General features: G+C 33.0%; 1 protein-coding gene and 1 long non-coding RNA gene across 3 annotated transcripts in view; one reads left to right on the forward strand and one right to left on the reverse strand.

Annotated features, from left to right (window-relative positions):
* The window catches only part of LOC145683724 (uncharacterized), a 154,835-nt gene continuing 128,086 nt past the window's right edge, over positions 1 to 26,749 (forward strand). The window contains exons 1-7 of one of the 2 annotated variants that reach the window (XM_081755195.1): positions 1 to 157; positions 3,419 to 3,527; positions 5,470 to 5,514; positions 7,993 to 8,064; positions 10,549 to 10,581; positions 22,233 to 22,250; positions 23,210 to 23,239. In XM_081755195.1, coding sequence (XP_081611321.1) covers positions 107 to 157; positions 3,419 to 3,527; positions 5,470 to 5,514; positions 7,993 to 8,064; positions 10,549 to 10,581; positions 22,233 to 22,250; positions 23,210 to 23,239 — 358 coding nt within the window. In that variant the 5' untranslated portion in view covers positions 1 to 106. The remainder of the gene's footprint in view (positions 158 to 3,418; positions 3,528 to 5,469; positions 5,515 to 7,992; positions 8,065 to 10,548; positions 10,582 to 22,232; positions 22,251 to 23,209; positions 23,240 to 26,749) is intronic. The other variant, XM_081755196.1, reaches the window with a different exon arrangement.
* Positions 14,023 to 26,749, reverse strand: part of LOC145683725 (uncharacterized) — a 32,252-nt gene continuing 19,525 nt past the window's right edge. Inside the window, exons 2-3 of the long non-coding RNA XR_014131170.1 lie at positions 23,175 to 23,377; positions 14,023 to 14,736 (exon numbers count right to left, since the gene is read on the reverse strand). This is a non-coding gene — a long non-coding RNA (uncharacterized LOC145683725). The remainder of the gene's footprint in view (positions 14,737 to 23,174; positions 23,378 to 26,749) is intronic.

The raw sequence follows: 26,749 nt of genomic DNA on the forward strand, positions 1-26,749 counted from the left end.
ACTGAAAGCATTTAAAAATATAACACAAAAGCACATTCCGACACACTTTTACTCCAAATAACTTTGAAAACTTCAATCACCAACAAGACATTTATTGTAGTCACGTATGATGTCCCTGAGACATGCAGTTTTCTTATTTTCACTTACTCTCATTACGGTCTGTATTATTTTATTTATTATTATGGTTTCAGGAGTCCCTTTAATACATTAGCTATTCATAAAATAGTTCGATAAAAAAGTGAGGGAAACATGTTGCATGCCAGATCCTGATATTAAATATACCATCTCAACATTCGGTCAATAATCCGAAGGAAACATTAAATTACTTTTATACAGATAGTGGCAGCAGTATTCCAATACTGTATCATCCGCAAGTAAAAGGCCTAATGTTTCATCCACGTGATTTATTACTCAAATCTGTATAAATATACACAACATATTAGCTACATTACAGTCAGTGTAACAAATAATAACAACGTATCTCTTTTATTTTAGTGTATATAAGCTGTGAAAGTGTCACATCCCTCGAGACATATAAAGATTGGTCTGCTAAACTTTGATTCTTGCGTTCAGAGAAGTGTTGAAATAATGTAATATGTTAGTAATTTCTTGAAAACACAAAAGCAGAGTAAAACAAATATACAACTAATCAATTTTCATTAATAATTATATGTATCATAAAATGACTAAGTAAAAATTATACTATATGCATTAAGTTAGTGCTAATAAAATGTTATATTTGAGAAATTGTAAAAAAAAAAACCTAGTGCAACTCGAGAAGGAATTGTCCAAGGTCACTCAAAGTATTACTTTAACCTCGGTATAGATATTGAAAAGACAGTCTAGCGTGTTCAGTAAACGAGAAATCACTGTTTTCTACATTATCATATAAAATTGCACTCTACAAGAATCCAGAATAGCTTGTGAGTCTCATTTATAAGTTAAAACTGGTATGTTTTCTATATATAGCCGCAAATACTATAAACACTGAATGAAGGCACAATACAAACATTGATTGTGAAATTTCATGCTGGATTCAGAACAAAGAGAAGTGAAGCAAACATCCACCGAATAACTTGCTAAGATCAACACCTTAGGAATACCATGCGATCGTATACTTGAAAAAGAATATTCATGTAATTGTATGTATATATATATATATATATATATATATATATATATATATATATATATATATATATATATATATATACATATATATATATATATATATATTATAGAGGTATCGTTCGACAATTCTACCAAATGTTATATAAAGAAAACTGATATTCACGGAGTAACAAGAATTGATCGGTGACATTGTGACATTTGTCAATAAAGACAGTCGTCCAGAAGTGCACAGTTTGCTCAAATTTTCTAATAAGAAAGTGCTTCATAATTCTCAGTTTCAGTTCTGATATAAAAATAAAAGTATCTCTACGTAAGTTCACGGACCGAGAAAGACAAGAAGTCTTAAAGGACAAGATTTTATAATGTGCTTATTCAAAATAGCCTCCATTTGCAGTAAATAAAGTACCAAAAAGGTAGTTTCAAATTTTCCATGTCCTTAAAAATCTTTCTGCAGGAATCATGCTCAGCTATTCATTCCCAGTATTTTCAATCTTCTTGTTGTATTGATTTTTCAAGCTGCAGTTTCCGATTTAATTTCGGGAACAATTAATTGTGCAGAGAGAGTTCTGTTAAGTAACGTAATTATGCAAATGTATGGTTTATTTCTGTTTTGGGCTGGAACTGTGGAAGAAATCGTGAACACAATTCCCGTTTTCTCAAGTGTTAAAATTCATGTAACCACAGTCTTTGGTATATTGAAATTATCAGCAATTAAGTCATGCGTTACTTTTCAATCTCCTGTAACCATGTTTACTGCAGCATTTTGTCATGGATTCGGGTTGTAGTGGGCCGACCATGTCTCTCTTCCAAGTCCACTGACTCTCTAAACTCTCCAAACCAATTGTGCTACTCAAAAACTTTTGTTTGGCTTACATCTGCATCACTATGAGCTTTCAAATCATTTTTGTGTCTGTTGCAAACGTGTACACTTATAAATACTAACAGTTGTTCGTCCTTCAAACTCAATTCATACCTTGATACCGACTAATAACAGTGGTGTCAATCAAACTTTTCGTCTTCTAAACTACAGCGACTGCACTAACGCCAACTTACACTCTTGTTACGTAGTCTAACCACTACGTAATTAAACCGCTGTCTCACAAACACATTCGTTGCAAACCGTAAAAAAACAGTCTGGTAATCTCTGTAGCACCTTGTGTACTTTGTCGATTTTAATAGGTCAGAACAATAGCGGGGTCGTTATCAAGTTTCAGAATAGTGTTCAAAACGACGATTTACCCGAAGAATATATTTATGCTAGTGGTAATGTAAAGTAGAGATAATCCATCGCGTTCTTTTCCCTCGGTTTGAAATCACAACCTTTACTCGTTATGGTGATAAATACCAGGAAAGGCTTTAGAAATCTGTGCAAAACCGTTCAACAATGGTCAGCAGCCGTATATTCTAGACATTGTGCTACAATGTAACTTATGTGCAGCGCAAAGAAATTTTCAGGCTTTTCATACTTTGTACCACTACCACCTTCTCTGCATCCTCTCTATTAAATAATATCTCTCTGAACAATCATCAAATGTTATAGTCTTCATCTTCGGAATTTCAATGTGAAATATGTTACTTGGATATTTCAATTTGCAGAAACACAACGTACAAAAGAACCAAATTATTTGATATTATTAACCTGTCTGTTTCTGTACATTTTTGTATACAATTTACTTTTAAAAATGACGTGCCCTTGGTTAAAAATACCTGAGCCTGTTGATTCTGTTTCAACTTAAATATATCAAGTAATTACGTTAACAAAAGAACATAAATGGAAGAAAAAAACAAGGAAAAAGAAAGAAATTATTTCTATTAAGAATTTTAGTTTACAATTTAGACCATTTCTAGGAAAATAAACACAACCATCCCTTCATTTAAGGAAAGGGAAATTTATTAAGGGAGGAAAGGATGCAATTTGACATTAAACTGAGCATATAGTAAAATGTTGGAAGAAGTTGTTAGCTACTTTAGGTCTTTTCAATTTGGTTACATGGATTTTCAAGAACAGTATTCAAGACAAATAGCTTGGAATATCTCTATATTTTCTCTTGAGTTATTTTTCAAACAATACGTATACCTATAAATACTTTTCAATACAAATATTTTGGCAGGATACAATGTTTTCTGTAAAATTTAATTTCCTATTGTTCTGGTATTAATATCCGCCTTTTACGAATGAGATATTCAGTAGTAGATGTTGAAGAATGGTTTATAAGAGCTTTGGATAGGTATAAAAATCCTTTAAGATAGGTGTCACCTAATACCGATACATATGCGTTTGTTTCAGAAAAGAGTGGTGCTATTACCCATCAATGATGTTTCAGAAGATAAATATGAAAATATATTCAATGAAGTGATAACCTCTAATGGTCCTTCAAATTACAACGATTATGTAAGTAAGTACATACAGTGCTTATGTGTGAAAGTTACTTAATAGGTTTATATGATGTAGCTCATACAATTTCGTTCACTTGCATCGTACCTTGAGATCCATTTCGTTTTTATCTATAACACGAAAAGAAGCATTGAGGAAAAAGCTTGTAGTATGTATACAAACATTTTATACTAATTATTTTTCTAGTTGTATGAGAACTGAAAAGGTTTTTATTATGTGTAAACTTTCTGGTAACCGTAAACGTTCGACAGCGCTGCCCTAGTTTGCTACTGTGATTAATGGTGTAACTAGTAGGTTTGATTGAATGACCTTGAGGACCACCGGACAAATAAATATCTATATTTTAGCATATTTTTAAATTTAGATTACACGAACACGTTGGTAGGTTCTGTGGTATAGCTCCAAGTGAATGGTTTCCATGGGGGCATATCAAGGATATTGTCTACAAGACAAATGTGAGAATTATCGTCGATATACTAAAATGCAGTTATATAAACATTAGTCGCCTAATAAATGAATTAGCTACCGTTGAACATTATTCAAGTACATTTTCGTACTCATATAATGACAAAATTAATATACTGTATGAAGTGCTAATATCTCGAGTAACTAATACAATTTCCCAACATGTTGTAGCTTCATTTTACAAGAATCTGAAAATTTGAAGTTAATCGTAATTATTTCTATTTATGTTTCAAAAAATTAACAAAAAATTCACCTTTAAATTAGAATTATAACTCAACACTATTCCTTGATTGTAAGGAATTAGCGTAAGTGATAACAAGTGTTCATGTCGAAAGCCAGAAATCTGATTAACTTAATTTTCGCCAACTTTCATTAAAATTTTTGAACATGTTTTATCAGGAAGTAGAACAATAAAAATCAGGGAAACAAGAACCATTGGTGTTGGTAATATTCCGATCGATTTAGTATGCACCGTTTAAGACGAAGTGTCCTTATGAGATCTAATTATTATATTTAGTGATGTTTAAAGCCTGACCCACTTTTAACCAAGTTTCTTACTCTTATTAATCTTCCCTTTCAGTTGAACTTTTCGGAAGTATTACTCATAGGGATTTTTCTGATTTTCTCTTCAAATTTATTTAAAATATTTGTTGTTTTCTGAAAATTAAATTTAATTATATTCAGTAGAAGTAATCCATTGCTAGCAATAGGAAGGTGCCCATAATGCTTGTTTATTTTTAAAAATGAATTCATATTCAAATAAGTTGGATAATAAATAACTATAAACAAGCTATTGAAATATTTGTTAATCTCAAGGAATAATTAGTAAGTGAATGGACTAATAAGTAAAGATGACATAGGTTTTTAAACATTATTAGCATTAAATATATATTGGTAATATATTTTCTTTATAATATCTCGAGTTCAAGAAAATGAAATGAAGTCTTTCAGTTTTACACCCCACGATTGTATCAGTTAGGATAAATGGGACGGTGATAATAGAAAATGAATAAAGTAGTCGGAATAAAGAAGCTGATAGGAAACGGGAGAACCCCGAGAAAACTCACGCACGCGGTGTTTGTCTACCACAAAGCTTATTTGGTGCGAGCTGGGATCGAATCAAGTGCCCCATGCACGTAAGCTGAACGCTCTATCACTGAGTCACCGCTACCCTTTGTCGAGTTTTAACATATATATATATATATATATATATATATATATATATATATATATATATATATATATATATATATATATGTATATATATGCTTGAACTATGATTCGAACTGGATTCCTTCTGAAGTGAATTTATACATATTAAGAGTCAACTCTAATTAATCTTTGTTAATACTTATTTGTTACTTGAGAAAGTAAGTAAATAGTGCGGCATATCAAGCGATGATTAACTTCTATTCTACGTTTCTGCCATGCACAAATTCTACCTTTTCTTAAAAGAATCTTTTGTTTCTTCTTTTCAGTGTGCCCAGCCGTAGAGGAACATGAACTTGTATTTAATACTTCAGGTACTAACTTACCCAGAATATTTCACTTATTTCGCGCTGCACTGTTTAATAGATTAACCTGAAATTCCAACTTTGATATTGTGTAATTGTTTTCGACCGTTTAAAGAATTTGCTTATAAAAATATAGCTTGGAAACCAAATTATTTCAGTTATGTAACTTTCCAACATAGTACATTCATCGGATGACGTATTTGCAACAAGTAAAATTGAAGTTGCAAAGAGTTCAAAATTTTTCTGTCTTGAAAGACGTCTTCCTGTAAATAATATTTGGGTAAGTCTTTTATCCATTTCCGTAGATTCCTTTCAGGAGACTGAAACATCATAATCATGTTTACTCCAATTCTCTCAGGCATTTTCGTAGACATAGAAAACTTGTTCAGAAACCTTAGAAACGTTTATGTTTATTTACTTTATATCTATAACATTACAATAATAATATATTTTGCAGGTGTACTCACAACAAGGTCTCGTAATAACGTACTTATAATCGTTCTTGCAACACTTGTGGTAATTTACCATATCTCCAGAAAAGTTTAAGGTATTGAATTGAATTAAAGAGCATTAATATCTTGACACGAAATAAAAGTCATATATGCAATCGAATGAGAAACGTATCTAAGCAATTTGTGGAAATATACACTCTTGAGAAAAATATATTATTGAACCACTTGTAATTTTGTATCCGCCATTCCTAATACATCATATCATGATTAGCATATGTTACATTCACATAACCTAGATTTGTATAGAATATGCAGTTTCACTTGCGTAATAACTGATATAGACGAGACCAAAATGTGAAGATTTATGATACCGCAGCTTGCTTAATCTGCAACACTAGAACACATGTGTGATATTGTAAGTTTTCATTTATCATATACTATCGATATTCATAATTTCCCGACGTCTCGATATTTGAAAAATGTATTTTCAAGTTGGTTAGCAGCACTATTTACTTGGAACTATCATAAAGAGTATCAATTCATGTCCTTCTGGGAATATGTGCATAGTAGAAAATTAGACTGCAAGGATATCAAGTGAAGGCGAAAAGTGAATAATACCAAGTAAAGCAAAAACAGGAGAAGGTAAAGTGCTTATTTAAAGTGAACGTTTCACAAAATTTAACTTTGCTTTAAACAAAAACAACATAGAACAACCGTTCGAGGTGGTTCACTTCGGCGTCCATACGAGATGTTTCAATTTCTGGTAAGATTACGTGTTCACAAGAATTATAGAGAAAAGACAGCATTGGAGGAGCATAAAGAATTGTCAGCATTAACACATTGGAGCTTTTTCTCATATATTTTACATAAATTATATAATTTTTCACCCATTGTAATGTCTTCTAAAAGTAAAACATATTATCAGATCACTTATGTTCAAGAACAGTAATTCAATTCAATAAAAATAAAAATGAAAGCTGAAAGTGAACAACGTTATATTTAGAGTGATTTTTAACTTTTCACACAAATGACTCCACTTAAATGAAAACCGGAACCTGTGTAATTAAAAATTGAAATTGTATTCCCTCTAAAGTTGTGAATTCTAAATTCTATCAGAAAGATACCACTGTGAGCACGATTCAAGAAGACATAGTGGCATAACTGTTTGGAAAAGGTCAAATTTTACTAACAATTTGCATTTAGTCGAAAGCTACCAACACAAATCAATTGTTTCTTTACTTTTACCTAACTTTGTTGAGGTCAATATTTATGTTATATCACTTTTTATAACATTATTTTTGAATATTAATAAAGCTATAAACTATGTTTCTATGCATTAGCCTACACATTAATGACATTTTCTGATCGTTTGCTACAAAGTATTCTAGAAAGACAAAGGATTAGTGTCACCTGAAACCAAAGTTATTTTTAGGCAGATTTTGGTTTGCTTTTAATCAACATTTTTTGGCGTTGTTTCTACAACGATAATAATACACAATATCATTTCAATACTAAACGAAAGTCCCTCCACGTTCTTTTTTATACAACTATCTATTTTGAAATATGTTTTCGGTGCTAGTCTAATACTTCATTTAATGTGATTACACCATTTTGTATAGAAATTTTTCGTATGCTGTATTTGTTTACTATATTTTCAAAATAACTTCCTCTATTATATATGGTCACCTCTACTTCAATGTTTTTTTCTGCAATAATATTCATCACTCATTCTATTGTTCTTATTGGAATAGAATGAGTGAATTTTGAGCAGTTGTGAAATATTCACATCGCCAATTTCTTCATGCTTTGTAGTGTAGTAAATTAACGATTGTGTATATGTTTTAAACTGTCTGTAATTCGACTAGAATAGACTGAAAATTAGACATTTGTAGCTGGGAATTTATAATCAAAAGACAATTAAAATCTTCTTTGAAAGAACAAGTATTTTTGTTTCCTTAAAGAAACATAGAAGTATCCATTATTGATGTTACTTCGAAACGAAATATTTACCTCTGAAATTATTTTGATTTTTCAGATGAATTCAAGCAAGCAATGAATGGCAATATATCCGATTTGGAAGGCCTTAAAACACATTCAGTTAAGAAGCGTGAGTAACCTCATTATAATAAATTTTTAGTGTAAATATATTTATTTTCAAATAAATAAAACACTTAAGACAGTAGTATTAAAATTATAATTTAACTTTAGGTTAAAATTCATTAATATACATTTTTGAACCGAGAAAAATGCCTTAATTAGCGATAAATAATCGTAGTAAAATGTTCCATGTTTGCAGATTGTTTGGTTAGTTTTTTTTTTTTTTTTTTTTTTTTACATTCGCTCAGTCGCGTTACTCTTAGTCGGTTACCTAGAGCATTCGAAACCCGACGAGATATCATTATTGAGAATGATTACTTTGGCAGTTTTGTTTTTTCTTTATTTCCATATGTGAAAAAAAGAAAAAAAGGAAAATTTGGGAGAGAAAGGATGGGGAAGGAAAAGGAACCAAAAAGGGGAAAATTTTCAAAAACGAAACAACAAGAAAAAACTATAAAAATTTAATTACTGTTACTACTAAATGAAAGAATCGGACCATACAACTAGTAGAATCCCCTTCTGAAAGAATCCGGTGTCTTTGAAGACAAACAACTGTCTTAGTTTTCATCGTACATCATCCTAAACTTGACGTAATTTCCATAAATGTGTGTTTGGAGGTTGCAAAAATGTCATAAGTGTGTTGGCGGAAAATTTCGTGGAGGTTTCTCTCTCACCAATTCCTCTATCTTAAGACATGTCGTTCTTGTTGGTGTATCTGTGCGTTATCAGCGTAGTATATGAGTACATGCTTAGAATAATCCATAACAGGCCATTTATCAAACAATGCATTTCGTAGGCATTTAAGCTATTGACAGTAGGCAATAGCGTTGATTAGAATATCATGTTGTAAGAGCTCGAAATAGAATATTTCACAAATATCTCACAAAACTCTCAAAATCACTTTGCAGGAGTAGAGATACTGTTTTGGTTAACACTGTACTATGAAAAAATACACACTTTTCATTGTTTATGATTTTTCTGTCAAAGAGTGACTCACGTCTGTGATAGGTGAGTGGGAAACAGCAAATATCCACTCACTGCTGCTGATGTTGATATGTTAAAGCACGGGGTGTTTACCTGTTGAGCTTTAAAACGAACTCAAGGTATGCAAATTATAATGAAATATCGGATGTGATTACATGGAACTCACCGGATAATACTTCAACAGTTTCCATAGGATCTACCTCCCCTGCTACTCGGAGGACATAGTTGTACAAGCTACAGACGTCTTCCGTTACGTTGTGTGTGAGTGAGGATGGTGTCCTACACCGAAATGTCAGCACACATATCTGGATCATCCGCCCATTCACACCTCTCTGGTCACATACAATATTGAAGGTTTGGGCCGATGCTCTGACAGAATATACCTGGTGAAGTTCGTAAGTCATAACAGGTCGTGTGACTCTTCTATACTACCATCGCCAAACATATGCCGCATTTCCAAAATGTATAGAAGACCGTTTTTTTAAACACTATTGAACAGTAGAGTATCTCACTTGACACAAATGCGGTACTTGCTGTCTCTTTAAATATTTCTCTTGTCAGATGGCATTACTGCAACGGTCATTGAATACTTCGTTACTTATGGAATTAGCTGATAGTAACAGTACATTTATATCTGAAATGTTTGTAGTACGGTATTAAAAATTTATTACTTTTTAATAGGAAATATGCAAACGGAGCCAGATAATGTATTTAAAAAAAAGTAACAATGAAACGATTTTTGTTTAAATTTTGAATTGAGACAAAAATAATCATAAATATTTAATAAAGAATATGAGTGAAACACTTCAGAAAAATAGTATACATATAAACATTAACATAAGACAATGATATAATTGGAAAACGATTTTACATTCTTGTATTGAAATCTTATGACACGTTAAGCTGGAATGATATTTCTTGTTTTGTCACATTATATAATAACGAGTTTCTCAGGTATTTAATATGTAGTTAACATGATCATTAAATCATAATTGGGGTTTGAGACCAGTGTAGTTGACAGATACACAATCATGGAGGTTAACCCTCGCAATGTAAGCATTTTCCAAACAAAAGAAGCTAGCTTTCTAATATATAACACTACAGAACTATGGAAACGGTAAACTGAGAAATAGATGATAAATGGTAACCTGAGGATAAATAGATGGTACAGTATAAACGGTAAACTGACAAATAGCAAGATTTGTTCTTAAGTGTCATTAAAATTTACCCCAAACATTTTTAACTTTTCCAGCAACAAATTTCCATCTGTCCAGCACTTGTAAAATATCTTAATGGGTATTACTGCATATATTGTCAGTATTGTAGAATTTCTATAAGTATATTCCTTTACTATTCTTGAAGTTAAGAAAAACGGTTCAGGGACACAACAAATATAGATCTTTTTTCTCTAGTTCTATGAAATTGATATTAAAGTTAATAATATAAGTTAGAATTACTTACCTGATAATTGATATATGGAATTGATACGGCATTTTTTAACCTTAAACAGGTCAAGCACCTCCTCCACCACCTCCGAATCCAGGTATGACTAGTCACTATGATATTTTAAGAACAAATAACTATTTGTCAATTAAGATAATACTTTGTGTAATATTATTTTTATTATTTTAGGTCACGCGTCCTACAATTAGGTTCAAAGCGATTAACAGACATAAATGTTAATTATGAAATGAACAGGTAAATGAACGATAAATACGATTTCAAGAGTGTTCAAAAAACGCCTTCTGGTCACTAGGCTAATGAATAAGACTTTTCAAACAATAGCAGAGAGGCACTGAAAATTAATTATAGGCATTTTTCATATTTTAAATTATTTATTTTCGACTAATTAATTTAGGCTTAGATGGGAGGATTGCAAGAACCGTGCAACTCTATCGCATTGCAGACACGATAGTAAATGGTGCAAAATTGTGCAATATCATTTTACTTTATTATTTCTGTTCAACTTTAATAGATGTGTTATTTCTTTTCAAAAGCATGTGCCCTTTACAGCATTACGGTTAAAATAAACGTGCTTTTCTGAAAGTTTTAATAGTCATTGGAAATCCACACCGATATTACCAAAAAAATAAAATCTAGCATTTAGATCGGTATGGATGCTGCAATAGAAGTTTTGTAGTGTATTCGAATAACTATTTATATTACAATAGTAGCACAGTAACTTAAACACAATAAACTCACATAATTCATCTTATAATTAAGGAAGAATTAATTGAGCTTGAACTCTACATTAGGTGAAGAATTGGATTCTTTGCAGTACTAAGATATTTTCTTCATATGATAACACGCTGCTCCACTGCAGTTGATATTTCAATTTCACAAGATATTATCTCGAGGTAGTTATGCTTCCTGTCTTCCCTTCAAGGAAGTTATTTTAAATAAAGTAAATTGTTCACATATATTTACTTCTCATAGCGGTAGCTTTAAAACTTAAATGAGTAATTAATACAAGCATTTGCATGAGCAAAATGAGGTTTCGTTCCTTTGGAAAATGAATTGTTAAGTTATGTAACTAAGCAAGTAAATGTTAGATGAAGTTAAGTAACTAAGCCGAACCAAACTCTTATCTAGAATTAAGGAATAATAATAACATGAGGAGATTAGTTTAGTATATTTAGGACATCTCTTAATTTCAAGACATACTGTTAACAAGGAATAGACATAGCATATTTAAAACACTGTTTGAAAATGAATTGGCAAAATGTGATAATTCATCAAAAAATAAAATGCAAATAACGCATACATAATACACCTTCAGCAATATAAGAGAACAAAAGGATATTATTATGACTCATTACAAGAACAATGTGTGTATGGTATTAATATTTTTAAATTATTTGTCTTAAGCCAACATAACATAACGATATTAAAGTAATTGTTCTCATGTGATAAACTGGCGAATATCTGTTAGTGATTGTAACTACAGAAAACTGTAAATAATATATGGTCCCTTCGTGACAGCACTGCAGCGACCTGCTAGCATTCGTGCTTTTAAGTGACAACCTAGCAGAAGATATTTGATGTTTTGTTGCTTATCTTTAATTTGTTCTGCAGAAAAGCTTGTAGCAGTTAAGGAAAGAATTGTCGAATTTTCAGCATTCACAATTTTCAAAGCACACAAATTTACCGGTAGATTACCAATGTTTACATAGGTTTCTGGGAATACACCAAGAAAATACAATACTTAAGTATAAGTACAAAATCTAAAGTACAATATTTAATGGATAAATAATTATTATACAGTGTTCTCTATATTCCATATCTCCATGACGAGTAATGTAAATCCTATTTTTATTTTTTGTTTGTGAGTTTTGTTTGTAGAATCTAGCTTTAAGGGTCACCTATTTTCATGAGAAGTTCATAAACTAAGATATACTATAGCTACACTATATTATACTTACAAGAATAGTATGTTTTAAAACTTAAAGCGATCTCTTCAATAGACAAAACATTTTCTTAAGCAATAAAGCAAGTATTGGCAATATATTCAAAATATACAGGATGTTTCAAAACAACACCGACAACGTTTGAGAGGTGGTACCTGACACCAAAATAAGACAAAAAGTATAGAATCACCTTGGTGCACAAATGCTTCCTTTCTGAGTTATATTCTACCAAAAACATGAAAATAAACTAAAAAGGTCCATAGCTTCAATAGTATGTGACCTACCATAGTCGGGTCAAGACTTTATTTAGGAAGTAGCGTGTGCCCTAATGAAATATAAATGATTCAGAATTATGTGGTCCTTCCGCAACAATTTTATAGAGGTAGTTGGTGATTAGTTCAAATTATATGCCCAAAGTCAAACTACTTCTATAAAAAATTTTATTTGAGTAATTAGCATTCTGAAACATGTATTTTTGGATAATGCACATATTAGTTCCTAAGCTAAGTTTTAACCGGAGTACGGTAGGTCCCATACCTTTGGAGCTATGAACTTTAAAAGTTCATTTTTTCATGTTTTCGGCAGACTATAACTCCGAAACGAAGCATTTGTGCACCCAAGTTGGACTCTACTTTTCGTCTTATCTTGGTGTCAGGAATCACCTCCCAAACGTTGTCGTTGTTGTTTTGAAACGTCCTGTATATTATTAGGACCTGGAAAGCTTAATATTTATTTAGTTCATGTCTGTACATTAGTTACCACGCAAATTTTCAATTCTTATAATTTTAAAACTACATAAAAATGCCTTACATAAATTTTGTATAAACAATAAAACCACAGATGGCTTTATAACTTAATTATTCCATGCACACAAATTTTAAATCTTTATTAGAAAGTAAAAAGTTTGGTGTATTCTGGATAAGCACTATTTAAATGTTTGATGCAGAGACAAGTGTTTTATTAATATTTATTAATATATTTGGTTGGTAAGACTGAAATGTCTAATGAACATATTTCACGTTCAAATAAAAGGATAAATCCTAATATACTGAATAAACCTAGTAGTCTAGCACTGCAGCGAAAACGCCTTTTACCATCTCTAAGTGAATCTAATGATGACAGAAGAAATTAAATGACGACGTGATTCAGGGAAATTCATTTTCTTATTCAGTTCAAAGCTTTTTGTCGTGAATTCTGTCGACGAATTTGGTGCTTAAATTATATAAAATTACAATCATTTCCTTCATAACATAATGTTTGCGAAACATGCACGCTTACTCTGAGTGAAGAATGTACACTGGAACTATTTGAGAATAATATCCGGAGACGTACAGTACGTTCGGGCCCAAGAGGAACGATAATGGAAACTGTGGATAGTTCATAACGAAGAACACGTTAGTTTATACCGTTTCGCAAACATTATTACAGTCATCAACTCTAGAAGGTTCAGTTGAGCAAATCTCGTAGCCAGAAGTGAAGAAACTAGGAACGGCTTCAAAGTTTTAACTAGAAAACCAATAGGAAAACGACCATTAGTAAGATCTAGGTTTGCGTGTAGAGACCTCCTTATCAGGATGTCGCAGAAGTAGGAACCCAAAGTAGAAACTGTATCCAGTTGGTTAAAGACAGAAGTCAATGAATATCTTTTATGATTGAACCTTCTGGTTCGATAGGCCATAGAGAATGTATGGTTTACTAGTTAGTTAAAAGTATGGAGTGTGTGATGAAGAAAAGTCATCAATCTCACGCTGCATATCCTTTAACATGTATTTTTTCATACAGAGAAGTAAACAATGAGTACCAAAGAGGTGGCAATCAGTGGGGTAGATATGACGAGAAAACGAAGTAAGAAAGGTGTTATGCTGTATCTGTTAGTAACACTATACCGTCTTCTAATTAATACACGGAGGCCCAGAAGTAGGTATACAAAGGCAATTTTAATTTTAATCACAATTCTCAATCGCACACTTCAATCTATAAGCATTGTAACGAGTTCCTTGATATAGAATGGTCCAGGAACACTCGCCGCGTTGATATTATTTTTATGTTGATATATATCCATTTCATTTTATTATCCTCTGTTATTGCAATTTTAGGATGTCTAGATTTTAGTGCGTTAAACACCGGTATCTTCAAAATTGACCATGATGTGGCAGTTACAAGAGTGTCAAATTCGTGTCTCCAGAATGCAAGAACGTGCACAGCATATCCATTTCTCCAGTAGGTTTTAGCAATCCACGTTCTTTGCTCTTCATTTAAGTTACCGGCCATCATTCAAGGAATCAACATATCTGAAAAGAAGGGAAAAAAGGTTAAGAAAAGGTTATGGCAGTACTACAAGGACTCGACATATCTCAAAGAAAAAAGAAACAACAAATTACAACAGATATACGACGGTATATCTACTTTTGGGCCTCCCTGTATATGTAAGTACGCATTGTCGTTCAACGTGAACACATAATCTCTGTTGACCATTAGAAAATGTTTGTTGAAAATCGTGATGTATATCTAAAACTGGTCACTTTAACAATTCGTAATCATGTTTTCGCCCAAACGGAGAAATCCACGACATACGACTGCTATCACAAACCAGTATAAGAGCAAACTATGCCTTCTGCTGGTGGATAAGTGGTTTTGTAAATTTTTCTGAAAGTTAATCACTATCCCACCATAGTCTTCACTATTTATTATTGTCGTAACAGTTAAATATTTATGAGAAGGTATAATGCGGTGCAGAAGTGCTTCCAGATATTCCTTTCACATAGACATTTGCACTCTGAAGATGTATATCTTAGTCATGGGACCAGTTCTTTCACCTTAGTAATTGCTCGATGCAGCCGAACGATAATGGTGATGTCAAACTAGCCTGCAAATGTACGAACGTTTTTTAAGGTGTTGACTTCCACGGCGTTTTTCACAAGCTAATCAGAATGTTTTCGCTATATGGCCATAGCTTTTCTTTTTTTTAAAAAAAAAAAAATAGACTCATCTATACAAAATTACGCTCATCTATCCTGTATGTTGCGTTCACCCAGCACTACTTACTCAAATGTACTGATGATGTTTTTCGTAACCAGGTATAAAAACAATTGTAACTTTCAGAATGTGTAATCGATTCTTGTCCCCGTTCGGGCTGCCATTTATTTGTAATCGCCCAGAGTGTCGGGTCACTGTTCGGGTAACATTTATCGGTAATCGCCTAGTGGTAGTCTGTCCTCCGTTGTCCTCGGAGGTCCTGCCAATGAGTATTCTCCTGAGACCTGCACTTACTTGGGTAGGACGTTGAAGGACCTCTCCAAGAAGGGATTACAAAATTGTTCCCAAATTGCTCGTCGATGTTAATAATGAGATGAGCATTAGGCGCCGAGAGGTTCAGATGTCTCGTCTCGAAACCCTCATGGACGATCCAAACCATAACGCACACAAACATCACTCACACACACAACGAAAACATACTGGGTTAAATGACACTATACTTATTTATTAGAATACTATTAAAAAGAAAAATAACGAAGAGAAACGATCACAGCACTTAACACTGATTATGTATAATTATTTGTGTTTAAAATCAACTTTACTTTTCACTATACTGTAGCCCTTTATCACTTTGATACATATATACAGAACATTATAATTGAGATTTCACTATAAATACTTTTCTCACACCATTGACGTTCTTTGGGGATTAGCACTGGGGGAAGTGTCGCCGGGAAAATCCCACGTAGTAATCTACTTGCTGCTCCAAACAGTTCTGAAGCGTCGACATGAGGCTTCAGCAAAATTAAATAGTTTTCAAAGTGGAATGCTAATGTTTGAGGGTGCGTTTATAACTTTTTGGCGCACTAGGTATATGAACCTGGGACTTATTGATTGGGGCTAGCCGTAAGAAAACGTCCTTCACCGGCTAATAGTTTATGCCTCTTAGCACAATACTATACTTGAAGCTCGACGCGACGTGTGTGGTTGCTACCTCTAAAAGTGGAGTAACACTCTCCGAACCAAGAGGTTCGAGATACGATCTGCAATGGTTCATCAATCAATGTTGGCAGTTTATTCTTAAAAGCACTCAGGTTAAATCACCTGTAGATACATGCAAATAGAATACGGAAAAAATGTGTTAGTTTTAGTCCACTGGCCACGACGCACAAGACATTGCGATAACTCAGGCGTGTGAAGTACAGATAACGAACAGGTAAAACGATGTGGCTGGCGACGATCTGAAGCTTGAACACCTGGTCTACTCTGATCTGCTCTAATCTACTGCAATATTTCCATAAACGATTAAAGAAAACACTTAAATCAGTTCCAAATAACTGAAGACTGTACATTAGGGTGTATCGAAAAAAACTTTTTTTCGAAATCCGGTTACGGCTAGTGCGGATTTTTGGCCAAATGGCATCAATAAAACGTATAAAAAATCTCAACTCGATCAGACAACTCCTTCTGCTGCCGAGTAGAGCCCAAATATTAGAAAAATCAACAAAAGATTCACTTTTCAACTGATTTTCCAAAAAATATTTTTTAAATATTTCCTACATTTTTCGATCTTTTAAATTATTGAGATAGCATTGGAAAGGAGAAATAAATACAAAAAACAAATTTATTACGGTTATTTCTGTACACCATAAGCATAAAAACCTAGTAAATTATTTGTAAAAATGCACTGATTTTCTGGCGTATCGTACAATTAAATTTTAATATAAAATTATTGAAGTCTCTTGAATAACGAAGAAAACACTTTAGTGCTAAATTCTAAGAGCAGTAATAGTATAAATAATTTGCTCCCAATGCCGTATGCATCTGCTTATCACACTAAATCACCTACCGCCCACCTCTCCCCAAACGCCTCTTTTCTCGTACTTGCCCAGCTGAAAGGATCGGATCAGTCGCCTCGCCAGTAGTCAACCAGCTGTGTCGAACGTGATTGTCGCTGCTTGAGTTATTTATTAGTGCTGTAGGAAATTTTAACTAAATAATTTGTTTTCGTGTGAAGTGCAGTATGTAGAAGTGAGAACACTGTTTCAGTTGTGTTAAGTACTTTTTATTAGGAAGAGTGACAGATACGCTGACGTTATGGCATCGACAAGTTTGTTACGGTCTGACGTTAGGAATAGCATTATTGGGACACCCAAGGAATTGGGTAGAACACAGCTACCAACCGTTGAAATGTATTGAGACAATACCTATGGGAGCGAGAAGAAAAAATGAGAATTTTGGGATCCCGGCAAGAGCCTTCAACAAAGGATTTATCTTCTATCGTCGCCAGGAAGATTGTAGAAAATTGAGATTACGCCTCAATCAGCGGCGAAGCAATTTTCAGTGTCAGAAGGATTGTTGCAATGATATTGAAGTACCATAATATTGTCCGTGACTTGCAAAACTCAGCAAAGTCCGGTTTCCAAACTTCTGCGAAACGAATTGCTGATTTTCAATAGTCTGCCAAAAATATTTCATTTGATATAGCCTTTTGTAAGTGTTCCGATCCTCTTGCCTGCAACTGCGAAAAAGGAAGAAAAGTGCCAGTGCTAGAGGCACCTTTTCTTCTAGATCAAAGAACCACAAGATTGAGGCGTAATCTCAATTTTCTACAATCTTCCTGGCGACGATAGAAGATAAATCCTTTGTTGAAGGCTCTTTACGGGATCCCAAAATTCTCATTTTTTCTTCTCGCTCCCATAGGTATTATCTCAATACATTTCAACGGTTGGTAGCTGTGTTCTACCCAATTCCTTGGGTGTCCCAATAATGCTATTCCTAACGTCAGACCGTAACAAACTTGTCGATGCCATAATGTCAGCGTATCTGTCACTCTCTTCCTATATAAAAGTACTTAACACAACTGAAACACTGTTCTCACTTCTACATACTGCACTTCACACGGAAACAAATTATTTAGTTAAAATTTCCTACAGCACTAATAAATAACTCAAGCAGCGACAATCATGTTCGAAACAGCTGGTTGACTACTGGCGACTGATAAGACCGATCCTTTCAGCTGGGCAAGTACAAGACAAGAGGCGTTCAGGGAGAGGTGGGCGGCAGGTGATCTAGTGTGATAAGCAGATGCATACGGCATTGGGAGCAAATTATTTATACTATTACTGCTCTTAGAATTTAGCACTAAAGTGTTTTCTTTCTTATTCAAGAGACTTCAATAATTTTATATTAAAATTTAATTGTACGATACGCCAGAAAATCAGTGCATTTTTACAAATAATTTACTAGGTTTTTATGCTTATGGTGCACGGAAATAACCGTAATAAATTTGTTTTATGTATTTAATTCTCGTTTCCAATGCTATTTCAATAATTTAAAAGACCGAAAAATATAGGAAATATTTAAAAAATATTTTTTTGGAAAATCAGTTGAAAAGTGAATCTTTTGTTGATTTTTCTAATATTTGGGCTCTACTCGGCAGCAGAAGGAGTTGTCTGATCGAGTTGAGATTTTTTATACGTTTTATTGATGCCATTTGGCCAAAAATCCGCACTAGCCGTAACCGGATTTCGAAAAAAAGTTTTTTTCGATACACCCTACTGTACATATTAATGTCAGGGAGAAACACTGAAAAGGTTCGTCGCTCACTGAAATGTTCTCACCACAAAGCAACGTTTTAAATATATATATGAAAAAAACAATGAAAGACTTCTTTCAGCAGTTGCGTAGGAAGCAAGCAATTTCCACCGAAGAAAGAACTTATTTGCATCGCAGAATAAAGTATAAATCGAAAAAATAATCACTGTCTTTGTGAAATATACAGAGCGTCCACAAAAAATACTTCTATAATCTGGTGGCGGTTATACTTGTATAGGAAATTTATTTCCAACAATGTGTACGTCAAGTGAACTTCGTAATGACTTTATTCTAGCATCACTGCCTGATGCCTGACTAGAAACACCTACTTGTATTTAGAAATGTTTGAAAGTTGAGTAACACTACGCGTGACTTCAATCTTATTCAACAACTGGCAGCACTTCTAAGTGGAAATTTTGTTTGTGTTGTACGGAAAAAAATGATTATTGGAATATGCATTTTCATACGTAGAGAATAGAAAGAATTGAGTGTTTGCGACCATTATCATTCAACTGTTTTAATAATAATAATCAATAGCAACTCCTGATTGTCTATAAAACTTCAACATTTTATAATTGCCCAATGGATCTTGTTAAATCATCATTTTTGCTGCAAATTATTTGAAATAAATGTGAAAATATTAGAAAATTATAAACTACGTATGCTTCCTGTGTGTGATAAAAGTATCAGGAAAGATGTGAGTGTGCATCCAAATAATCATAAAAGCCTGGTATAATACCTTTAAAACGATGTCAAAATCAATGTTATACCCATAAATCTAACACTGGAGGGTCCCACAAGTTTTCGCTAAAATCTGACTGCCACATAGCACATCTGATAGAGAATCATTTGAAATGAAAACAATCAAAAATTAAGCCGTTATGGTCCAGAAGGATAGGAGCTACGGGGATTCAAATTTGAATATCCAAAGAATATTATCATGGAATTATGTACGTTTAAAGTAAATATCTTACAAACCGTTATAGCAATCAAAACAAAAGTTGCACAATATAATGCGAACAAAATGCTCTATTGAAAACCATAGAAACCGTTGCCATAGGTGAAGCAGTGTTGCGAACTCAGCATAAACATATTTTATTATAAATAGCACCATATACAAGTTTACACGGATTTAAAATGCACTATTATCACTAAACATAACAGTGAAGTGTAGTAGTACAGTGTTGCACACTATTTTAGCTACATATGCTGAAAATGGACAATGGAGAAGTCTGATATGTAGCAACAGATGTTAATAAAGGAATCTGGGTCTCATACTATGAATTTAGTTCAAATGCATAACACAGATAGTATAACATAGCAAACTGTCAGCAGTGTCACAAAATATTGACGCATTTGAAAAACGAAATTGAGTTATGCCATTTTTATGTCCTGTGTCAGCTTCGAAGCTATATAGGAGTGCAAAGTGGGATCCGAATCACTATGAAAGAGAAAGATAACAATGAAATGTAAAAAAAACATGTCCGAGGTGGGATTGGAACCCGCGATGCCTAATATGTCGGTTGCCCACAATTCTAGACCGCACTGATATCCGGTCCTACTAAAAACGAAATGTGGAAGTAATAAAATAATTATATTTCTAATTTGATTATTGTCATATTATAGTGTACAAACATAATCATATGGTATGTAGGAGAGTAAATAAAAGAATATGTCACTTAACACGAAATACATAAACCAAGAAAGTACTCTTCCAAATATTGATAAGATAACCTAGAGAACGAGTTTACAGAATTAGAAAAAAGTGCTTCTTTCCTCGCGTGTATCATTTTGTTTTCCGGGGTTGTCTGCTTATTCACCGGGGCTACAAAAGTATATTGCAAAATAATCACTTTTTCTAATCCATTCCTTTATTACCCTTTGTTCCCACACATGCCTGTATCCACGGGGTCTAGGGACTGGGCCCCCCTAAGATTTTGCTGTCCAGCCTAAAATTTTCACGGTAGGCTTGCAAATGAACTATTATATGGTGATGAACTATAATATGGTTGGATCGCCCCCCCCCCTTACATTTTTGGGCTGGCTACGGACCTTTTCTCACGTATCAGACTTGTCCATTATACATTTTCAGCACATGTAGTACCAATAGTGTGCAACATTGTTCCACTACACTGCACTGTTATGTTTAGTGATGATAGTGCATTTTCAATCTGTGCAAACTTGTATATGGTGCTATTTATAATAAAATATTTTTATGCTGAGTTGGCAACACTGCTCAGCTATGGCAATACTGTTTATGATTTTTGATAGGGAATTTTGTTCTCATTACATTGTGCAACTTTTGTTTTGATTGCTTTAACGGTTTGTAAGATATTTACTTTAAACAGAATTCTAAGATATAATTCTTTGGATATTCAAATTTTGAATCCTCGTAGTTCCTATCCTTCTGGTGCATAGCACCTAAAATTTTGCTCGTGCTCATTATTCATGATGCTCTATGTTATGTTATGTGGCAATTAGATTTTAGTGACAACTTGTGGGACCCTCCCGTGTAAGAAAGACATTCTACTTTGTTTGGTACAAATTATATCGATTCGTGGCCAGATAACAAGCCAATTGCTAACATTGAGTTAAACTTCGAACACAAGGTACTACAGTTTGAAATTCAAATCTGAATTTAATGTATCAACAAGAATTTATTTATATTGACGTGAACTCTATATAGTTTCGTTTCAAATTTTGGGAGATAGAAACAAAAAATAAATATATTATGAGTGAGTCCGAACAATCTTCCTGTGAGTGAATATGCTACTGGATGTACATGCTCTAAATAATTGAATAATGCAATTATGTACTTTAAAGTATAAGCTTGCATTTATTTTTTAAAAACTATGTTTTATGTTGGCTTATTCACATGTTGTTAAATATTAAATCTTAATAGGTAATTTTGCCCAGCCTTCATGTTGATCATAGCATTACCAAAAAGTATCGGGCGGTAGGGGCAAACTTCTAAGTTTCTGTAATTTATTTCAAAGACAAGAATATATTTCAGTAATTTTATGTTCAATACAACTTGCAGAATTTTACTATCAGTCCTGTGACTAGTACATGCATTGTTGTACTACTAAAGGTAGCTTTAAGCAGACATGAAATCAGATCTTTCAATCAAATGAAGCCAATATTTCAGGTATAATTTGTTGTTTGCGGGTGCAGTGTACTAATTAATTGACCCAGCTTAAATTATATCTTTCAGGTCCACCACCCTCTCCTGGTAAAACAATATTTTCTTTAAAATATTTTACAATATGCAGAATTATATAGATATATATTTAATTTCGTATATGCATTTGAAAAATATTTGAAAGTGCATTTAGCTTGACTTGTTTTAATTTTGTAAGACTACAACTTTTTTTGTAGATTGTGGGGAAGCTCTATAGAGCTATTTATGTTGCGACACCCAAAACTCATTCATTAATGAGATATTGACCTGCATATGGTTATTATAGATTTTACACTTCGCATATTTTACGCTGCATTGAAATGGAAGTTTATATAATACTTTCCAAGTACGCTAGAAGAACTTCCCCACTACAATCAGTATAATTTAGAAGTTGGAAGTAAATTGCAGTATACCGGGTAGTAAAATTGTACTGTGCTAGTGCTGTTATTGGAAGGCCGGGTAAATAAATTGAATATCCTACATATCTGAGTCATTCCATTTAATACAACTATTTAAGTTAAAATTGAAAAAAATTCAATTTGATTTTTACCCTATTTTTGACTTTTATATCATTTGCTCATAAATTGCAAGAATTATATCACATATTCGCATTTTTTTTACATACAGTCAGTTGTTTAAACTCACTGTGTTTACAGGAAAAATGTACGTAAATATCTACTTGTCAATCAAAATAGTCTAATTTGATTTTAATATGACAAGCAGTTTTTAAATAATATTTCTCTGCCCATTAATCTCGGTTACTGAGTTTTATATTTTTCATCTTAAGACGTAACGAAACCAGAAAAAATAGCTTTCTGCATCACTGTAATAACTAATTTATTACAATAACACTAATTTATAATTACGCGATACTTTATTTTCTAAAAGTAGAGCCGAAACGTCTAATGTTCATAAATAAAATATATAATAATAAAGTATTATAATTATTTACATTGTAAAAGGAGATCTACTTACATTTATTTTAAATAAAACATTTATGTGACTTTTAGGACCAAATCCCCCTGGATGTCCGCCATCAGGTGAGTTATGTCTGTGTGAGTTTCACTTTTAAACATATTGCATGTTACTGTGTTCCGTAATTGTTCTTTTTATTCAAATGGTTATTAGGTTTGCTCACTGGAAAATATGTCTAGATAGGGAGACATCACGTAGTATACCTGAAAGTGTACCAATCGTAGTTTAGCTACATCAATAAGCAATAATACATCAAATTTTACCTTTATATAAATAATAACTTAATAGTTCTATGTAGAGTTAACTTGCCCAATTTTTTCGTTAACAACAATATGTAAATTTTAATCATGAAAATACTCTATGTTTGAGGAGACAAAATATGGGATATTGAAAATTATAACGTCACAATTTAATTTAGGTAATCTAAATGTTCCCTAAAATTGGTAATAACTAATGGTATTAGAAAACATGTTTATTGCTACATAATAATTAGAAATGATGTGTAATTGTCATATTGTGTTTGCAATTCTCACGTAAAGATATAAAAACTCTAAAAACATATAATATAATACGATAAAAACAAGTATTTAAAAATGTGGGTTTTTAATTTTGAAACTTTATCATTTAGATAATAATTTATAAGTGCATATTAACATTATATAGGAACAATTGTATTAGAAAGGGAGATTTGTATTGCTCGCATTCTAGTGAAATGCTTCCTAGTACCAAATTCATGACTCTTCGCACTAAAAGTTTAATATTGTTAAAGGAAATCTTATAATACGATATAAACTATTATAGTTTTTGGTAGAATCTTAGTTATTTTTAAAATCACTATTGACATTTTAATGTCTTTGTTATTATATTTGTTAACTGATACAATATTAGAAGCATTACAACTATTTTTTTAGCATTTCAAGATAATGAACATTATCATTACCAAAAAATATTCTTTAAAACTAATCATGATACATGATGCTTATGTAAGTTAATCCACGTTGACTTTGAAATTATTATCTAAATAATTAATATTTTTCTCACCAGAGTATGCACTACTTTATTGAAAATAAATTATTTCGTAACAGTTTCCATAATGTTACGTTATCTTCCTCAGACGTTAATATGTATGTTCATATTAATGAAGATAATAGAGGCATCATCATATTAAATTACTGATATAAAATTATAATTGTTGCTTAATACGTAATTTTAAATGTATGTTATGTAAGAACTCGATATTATTAGAATTTACAGCTTATAGCGGTACCGATATACCGATATATTAGAATTAGATATAGATAGATAGATAGATAGATAGATATAGATATATACCGGGTGTTCAGAAAGTAGCTATGAAATGCCATGTTGTTTTGTGCTAAGTGATGACTGAATACTTATGACTAATTGACTGATTGTCAATTAATAATACATTTTCCATTACTTGACATATTTGAATCATATTTGTACAGGTATTTGTATTTGTTCACAGGTTGTTCTAAAATATTTAATTTTTGTAATGAAGCTACATTTGGAAAAGTAGGTTCTGATTAATGACCTTGTATTAGTATAAATTTTAGCCGCTAGAGTTGCTAACACGTGTAGCTCCACTGGTGGCGAGTTTTGAAATTATTGCGTTCGTGATTTTGAAGTTGGATTAAAGGCGTCAGTTACTAACAAGAATATAACCGGTCAAGAAAAAAGTTTAAAGTTCCTATAAGCGTTATGTTTATTGGATGGCTAGAAATTGCTGTGAAAATTATTGTAAAATATCTGGTGAGGTAAGAATTACTATATATATTATATCAAAGAGATTAATGCTCATTATATATGAGGTTGAAATTGAAATGTAATGCGAGCTTATATTTTTGGCCTAATGGTAACAGGATTAATTGAGTATACTCAGTCATTGTTGAGCCATATATAGGGCTAGTATGCATATATGTATTAGATTCTATTTAGTTGTTGATTTCAGTCAATTCAGATATTGTCAAAATTGTTCCTATCAAGTTTCGATATTTCTATAAAGGATATTTTTGGAACTTAGGTTTTCCTTATTCCAGATTGCGTTTATTTTGTTTCAAAAGATTTGCATATTTAATTAAATACCATTATTTATAGATGGTTGAACTATCCGTATTTCGCTTAACTGAATTAAATGTGGGGAATGTTATTCATTCCTGACCGGTTAACAATGGGGCTATTCTTATTACGGGCAGCTTCATGTTACAAGGTCCGGTTTGATGAAGACCAAAGTCTTGTGATACATCATTGTGATCCACGTCATCATGCTGACGATTCAACAAAGAGTGTTTCTTGTGGAGCATGTGTTCCGCAATGGAGGCAACTTTACCTCAGCAGTAGAAGTTGCATTTGCAGCGAAGTTCCCAGGAGTGAATATGTCTAACCGCAATGCTGTACGTACCCTCGTCACGAAGTTTCGAAATACTGGAAACGTTCATAATGTTCCAAAATCAGGTAGCCATCTACAGCCACATCCGGAGAGAAGGTAGCGTTACTGCGAAACGTGATAATGCACAGTCCAAAGAAATCGGTTAGACGACTAACTGAACAGGCCCACGTGTCCGTGGGTTCTGATCACAAGATTCTCCGGAAGTCACTGTCCATATATCAGTACAAAATTTCGGTCGTGCATGAGCTGAGATATACCGATTGTCCGGCGCCTGTGAACTTTCGCAACTAATTCCTGTCCTTCCTGCAGAACAATGGTGAAGGGATTCTTGACAAAACCTTTTTCACGGATGAGGCATGGTTCCACCTCCCCGGTTACGAGAATAGCTAGAATAGTCGTGTATGGAGTACTGAGAATCCGCATGAATTCTTGAGTCCCCACTACATGATCAAACGGTTGGTGTTTGGTGCTCCATGACACGTAAACGCATCATTGTTCTCATCTTCTTTCTGAACACCATTAATGCAGAACGGTACTGCACCTGCATTCTGGAGCCCTTCCTAAGTGAACTGAATAAGAACGGAATTGAGAATATCTGATTCCACCAGGATAGGGCGACTGCACATACCGCTCTCAAGGCGATAAGCATTTTACAGGACATCTTCTGTGGCCGCATCATCTCTCGAGGACTCTGGCCTCTGCGTTCACCCAACTGGTATCCCGGATTACTTTCTATGAGGTACGTTGAAGGGAAAGGCCTATGAAGGCAATCCGCATACCATACAACAACTCCAAGTTGCACTGGCACTTCACTCCTTCAAGCTTATTTCTGTTTCTCCAATACATATCATTTACATTTCTTACATTACTTTCTACATTACTCCCTTGTCTTCTTTTATGTTTTTCTTCTCATTCCTCATTTTCTTAATCACATCTACGATACTTCTTCCTCCTTTTCTGTATGTTTTCACCGATCCACTTCTTAATAGGTTCCATAGTAACGCTGTCTTTTCTCCATTGCTCTCTATCGCATGCTATTTTATCTTCTTCTCTTCCTTTGTATCTTTTTTCTGCCCTTTCTTTCTGTCGTCTTTGATTCTTCTCTCCTTTTCCTTTTTTATGTTATAAAGAAGACCTACCTTCACTACCTTTTAGAGAAAAACGG

This window comes from Thermobia domestica, chromosome 4, assembly GCF_964235325.1.
Source record: "Thermobia domestica chromosome 4, izTheDome1.hap1.1, whole genome shotgun sequence".
Lineage (NCBI taxonomy): Eukaryota > Metazoa > Arthropoda > Insecta > Zygentoma > Lepismatidae > Thermobia > Thermobia domestica.